We start from the raw sequence: 2,308 nt of genomic DNA on the forward strand, positions 1-2,308 counted from the left end.
TCTTTTGAAAATTAAAATTTGAAAATTTTTTCTAAAGCCTCCAGGGGACTTCGTTTTCGCACGAAAAAATTTTATGTGCCCTTATTGCATCCGGACCCACAAATGTGGGTTTGAGTGAGATGGACTGAAAAATGTAGATTTCACTGATAATAATACTAAACAATTCACGATTTTAAGTAAAAATAAAGAAAAAGCGTTTTTTTAATAAGATAATACCCTGTCGCTACCCCGGTGGCGGAGGAAGTGTGCACTCCTGAACATGAGTACCGTCGCGAGCCTAATAAATAGGTCAATTAATATTAAAATCTAAAACCACAAACATCCGTTTAACATATTTCTTTGGCGACCTTTCGCTGATTGCAAGCCTCATTTTCAGCCTCTTGCGAATTTCAGAAAAATAAGTTTACCAACTAGTTTTAACTGTAGTTTCTTACTTTTCGTGTTTTAACAGGCTTTCCGAATTTTCCCGGATATTTTTCAATTACGTGGAATTCTCCCTTTTCCACTTTTTCGGATTTCTGTGGAAATATTTTATGTCTCAAAGCTTGATGAATTCCGTAGAATTCCGAATTGCAAGATTCCTCATAATGATAGGCTTCTTTTGATATCTCGCGGAAGACTTATCCTGACAGAACCGCCAATTTGTAACAGGGTGAAAGGAATGATTTAACTTTGGCACTGTTTCAGCGGCGTAGCCAGATTTTTTTTCGTGGGGGGCTTTGATTTTTTTTGAAAGGGGGCTTCGGGTTTATGTACAGGCAAAGAGTGGGGGAAAAGGGAATTGAATAATGAAAATACTTAGTTTCGAGGGGGGGGGGCTTGAGCTCCAAGCCCCCCTGGCTACGCCACTGTACTGTTTAATCTTGCAGGTATTCTTTCCTTTTTTAGAGAGTTTCCAAGATGGTACAACATTGGTCAACAACCCTTAAGCTACATCATATTGGGCACAAAACTATGAAAATCGCAAGAACGTCCTTGAGACCTTCCTAGGACGTCCTATTTTAGCCCAATCAACGTCTTTAAGACGTCCAATGTCCTAAAGATGACCTAAAGATGTCTTAAATACATGGAAGTTCTCGGGACGTCTTTCGTACTAACATTAGACGTATTAAGAGCATCCCTAGGATGTCCAAAAGACATGTTATAAAAGACATCTTAGGGATGTCCCAAAGACGTCACATTAATTTTTTTGCCCACTGTAATGTCACCTAGACCGGTCCTGCAATATTTTGTAGAGGGGGTTCAAAGGATAGCGGCAAGCTAAAACTGACTTTCCATACTCTTCTATGCTAGATTTCCCAAATTATTACAAGTTCCTTACAATCGACGATTATCTTTGTTTATATTAGCTTCACTTTAAAACGAACTGTGCGGTGTAATGACTGCAGAATGAATCAGTGTGGAATCAAAATTTAACGACTAAAGATTTTATTCTTGTTTTTCGAGTTAAATAAATGCCATATTCTCTTTTAATTTAAGTAAATTATACGAAAATCTTTTCCATAAAAATAAAAAAATTGGGAATGCATATACATTAAAGTGCATAGTTACCAAACTCAACTACATGTTTTGTTCAAGATTTAATAATTTTGTTAAAAATTCAACTGTTGAAAATGCAGGGTAATTTACACTGGGGCCTGAAGGTAAGCAACCTCATGTAAAGTTGTTCATAGAACTGCTAGCCTCGTGTGGCCTCGGAAAATCGTAGTATGCGGAGCAAGCGAGGCAGTGCTCACTAACTGCTCAACAATGTGTGAAACACCAGTAGCGTAAGGCCAAAGGGGCAGTGCGCGGATACTCACACGCCACCGACTGTTTACGTTTGGATTCCTCGGAAACATGCTCAAAGCGATCCAAGGTTCCATTATATCAGGGGATTTTGTAAATTAAGTTTTGCGGCCACTTTATTGTATCATTTTTAAGATTGTGTGCACAACTTATTGTTGGTGTGAACGGTGCTCGTTACGGCACTGTTAAAAGATAAGAATTTTAATCATCAGACAACCAGATTCTATAAAGGAGAGAACTTGTTTGGCTGTTCAAAGTTCTGCGAGAATCTATTTTGTGAATACAAAAATCGATATGAGGTAATGATTTTTATTCATGGCTACATTAATTTTATACTTAAACAATTGTATTCAAATACAAAAAAACTCTAGATTAAATTAATACATGAACGTAAGTTAACATCTTATCATAGAAATATGAAGAAAAGAAAGGCTTTCAAACAAACATATTTTTTCAATAGAGAGAAATAAAATTAAGCTAAGTAAAAAGTTAATAATTGAATGACCTTATATTTATTTAT

At 36.4% G+C, this 2,308-nt stretch overlaps 1 protein-coding gene across 1 annotated transcript in view; it reads left to right on the forward strand.

Annotated features, from left to right (window-relative positions):
• The first annotated feature begins 1,842 nt into the window (after positions 1-1,842).
• The window catches only part of LOC117167342 (fumarylacetoacetate hydrolase domain-containing protein 2A), a 53,658-nt gene continuing 53,192 nt past the window's right edge, over positions 1,843-2,308 (forward strand). Inside the window, exon 1 of the mRNA XM_033352202.1 lies at positions 1,843-2,087. Coding sequence (XP_033208093.1) covers positions 2,083-2,087 — 5 coding nt within the window. The 5' untranslated portion in view covers positions 1,843-2,082. The remainder of the gene's footprint in view (positions 2,088-2,308) is intronic.

Source organism: Belonocnema kinseyi, chromosome 2 (assembly GCF_010883055.1).
Source record: "Belonocnema kinseyi isolate 2016_QV_RU_SX_M_011 chromosome 2, B_treatae_v1, whole genome shotgun sequence".
NCBI lineage: Eukaryota > Metazoa > Arthropoda > Insecta > Hymenoptera > Cynipidae > Belonocnema > Belonocnema kinseyi.